This window comes from Neophocaena asiaeorientalis, unplaced genomic scaffold (assembly GCF_003031525.2).
Source record: "Neophocaena asiaeorientalis asiaeorientalis breed wild unplaced genomic scaffold, Neophocaena_asiaeorientalis_V1.1 scaffold21, whole genome shotgun sequence".
In the NCBI taxonomy this organism is placed as follows: Eukaryota; Metazoa; Chordata; class Mammalia; order Artiodactyla; family Phocoenidae; genus Neophocaena; species Neophocaena asiaeorientalis.
Genome location: NW_020174053.1, coordinates 3,750,267 through 3,752,210, shown reverse-complemented (window position 1 = coordinate 3,752,210; position 1,944 = coordinate 3,750,267). Strand labels below are relative to the sequence as shown.

Genomic DNA, 1,944 nt, shown 5'->3' with positions numbered 1-1,944 from the left:
ACTCTCAACTGATTAAGGCAGTGGGAGGCAGATGGTAGCCAGAGGATCAGGGTGGACACGCAGGGTAGTTTCAGCTGATGAGCAGGTTTACGGGCAAGCGGGAGGCTCCTCCTTGAGGACTTGCAGAAATGCCTGAGGAAGACCTGGCCCAGGTGGTCAGGAAGCAAAGGAACTTGGGTCATTGTTGTGAAAGGGACTTTACTGGTTGCCACAGCCTAGGTAGTTCTGCTGACATTTAGGTTAAAATTTAAGGGATTTATAATGTGATTTTGCATATGGTAAAAGACATTTCCGAGTAGCTGATAATTCTCTCCACATGTACGCCCACACTGGGCAGTCCTTGGGTACAGCCACAAGGACTGATATATTGTGAAGCTCCCTTTCAAATCGTGCACCCGAGACTGAAAATGAACCCAAGGAGGGTCCCTGTCCTGAGGTGATATAATATCACCAATAATTCATTTTCATTTGCAAAGGCATGTCTTTAGCTTTTCTGTCTTCATATCCAGTAAGACTAGGTTTTCTAGGTTGAACGCTATTTTGTAATATGTTTTCCCTAGTAATAAAAGAATCAAGTATATAATTAATGTTATGAGTTTAAAAGTATTTTATGTAAATAGAATCTAAATCAGATAAACGTGTCTTTAGAAACTGTGCCTTGATTTTTCAGTCTGAAATTAGGATCACCATATCACCAAGATAGTCAAATTCTTGAACAATGAGACAGTGACTACCACCTCTAAAATGAGGCAAGCAAATACAGAGTGATGGAGGATAAGGAAGAGAGAGGGTTCTCCTGACGTTCCTCTGTTCCATAGGTTTCCTGGCAAAGCTTGTCCTAGATGAACAGGATCCTAGGTCCTGGCATTAGGTGGCACGAGCAATCGGACTGCGCTGGAGCACAGGATGGTGGGGCTGCCGTAGGCACGGCCATCTGGACAGAGGGCACATCTTCTTTTCCCAGGCAGGCCGAGGAGATAAGGAGTAACCCACCAAGGGCCAGGAAAACAGCAGCAGCCCAGCCCAGCTAGAGGGCATCTCCAAACTCCCACCAAGGCACAATCTCAGGGACGCTGTCATCCCAGAAGTCTTGGATTGTGACGCAGGCCCCCCAGGAGACTGGAAAGAGGGGAGTGGCCAAAGCTGATGCCTCCAGAGTCCCTCCCAGGAGGCAAAGCCACCTCTGGAATACCCATCTGATCCTTGAAACTGGAAGCATTGGGCCCCAAAACCAGAGAGCAGAAGCCCCAGTAGTCCCAGCCCATGGGAGGCTACCATGAGGATGCGGGATGCCTGGAGCTCCAGGGGCAGAGACGAGAAGGACTCAAAGGCCTTACACACAGTGGCAACTTCCTCCTGATCTACACAGACCTCCCAAAGTCCTATGATCCAGGTCTCCATTTCGTTCAGCTCCAGACTGAGAGTTTTCCATTGGGGCAGGGTGGTGGTGACACATGAACAGACCCAGCCAAGCAGAGAGAGGAGCGGTCCCCCAAGCTGGGCTTTCCCACGGAAACTCCAGGCCATGGTTGCTCCCACCACAGAGGAAAGGCAGAAAGAAAAAGAGGACAGGCGGCTTGGTGACTGATGAGCAGGCAGGACTCTTGGGGAGCTGAGTGGAGTCCACTCAGCAGCTGAGGCAGGTGCCAGGATCTTGGCAAGCTTTGGGTTTAGGGGGTGTGCCCAAGATTGGATGTGGGTGTGGATCCTGGGGGAGGGTCCCATGAGAGGCAAAAAAGCCAGACAGTAAGCCATCAATACATATTTGATGAGTGAATTCATACACTTAAATCACTCCCCAGTTCCGAGAAGGCGAGAATGATGTTCTGGGAATATACATTGATGTAATCTTTCTGGAGGGTAACATGACTTCATGTTTTTTTGTTTTTTTTATTTTTAATTTTTTTTTTTAATTTTTTTTTTTTTTTTAAATTTTTTTATGGT

The 1,944-nt window shown here is 47.7% G+C and overlaps 1 protein-coding gene across 1 annotated transcript; it reads right to left on the bottom strand.

Moving 5' to 3' along the window:
• Positions 1-838: 838 nt before the first annotated feature.
• On the bottom strand, positions 839-1,527 carry CLDN25 (claudin 25). The gene is given in 2 exon segments (XM_024754219.1): positions 839-1,206; positions 1,209-1,527. Coding segments are annotated over 2 exon segments (687 nt in total).
• Between the last annotated feature and the right edge of the window lie 417 nt (positions 1,528-1,944).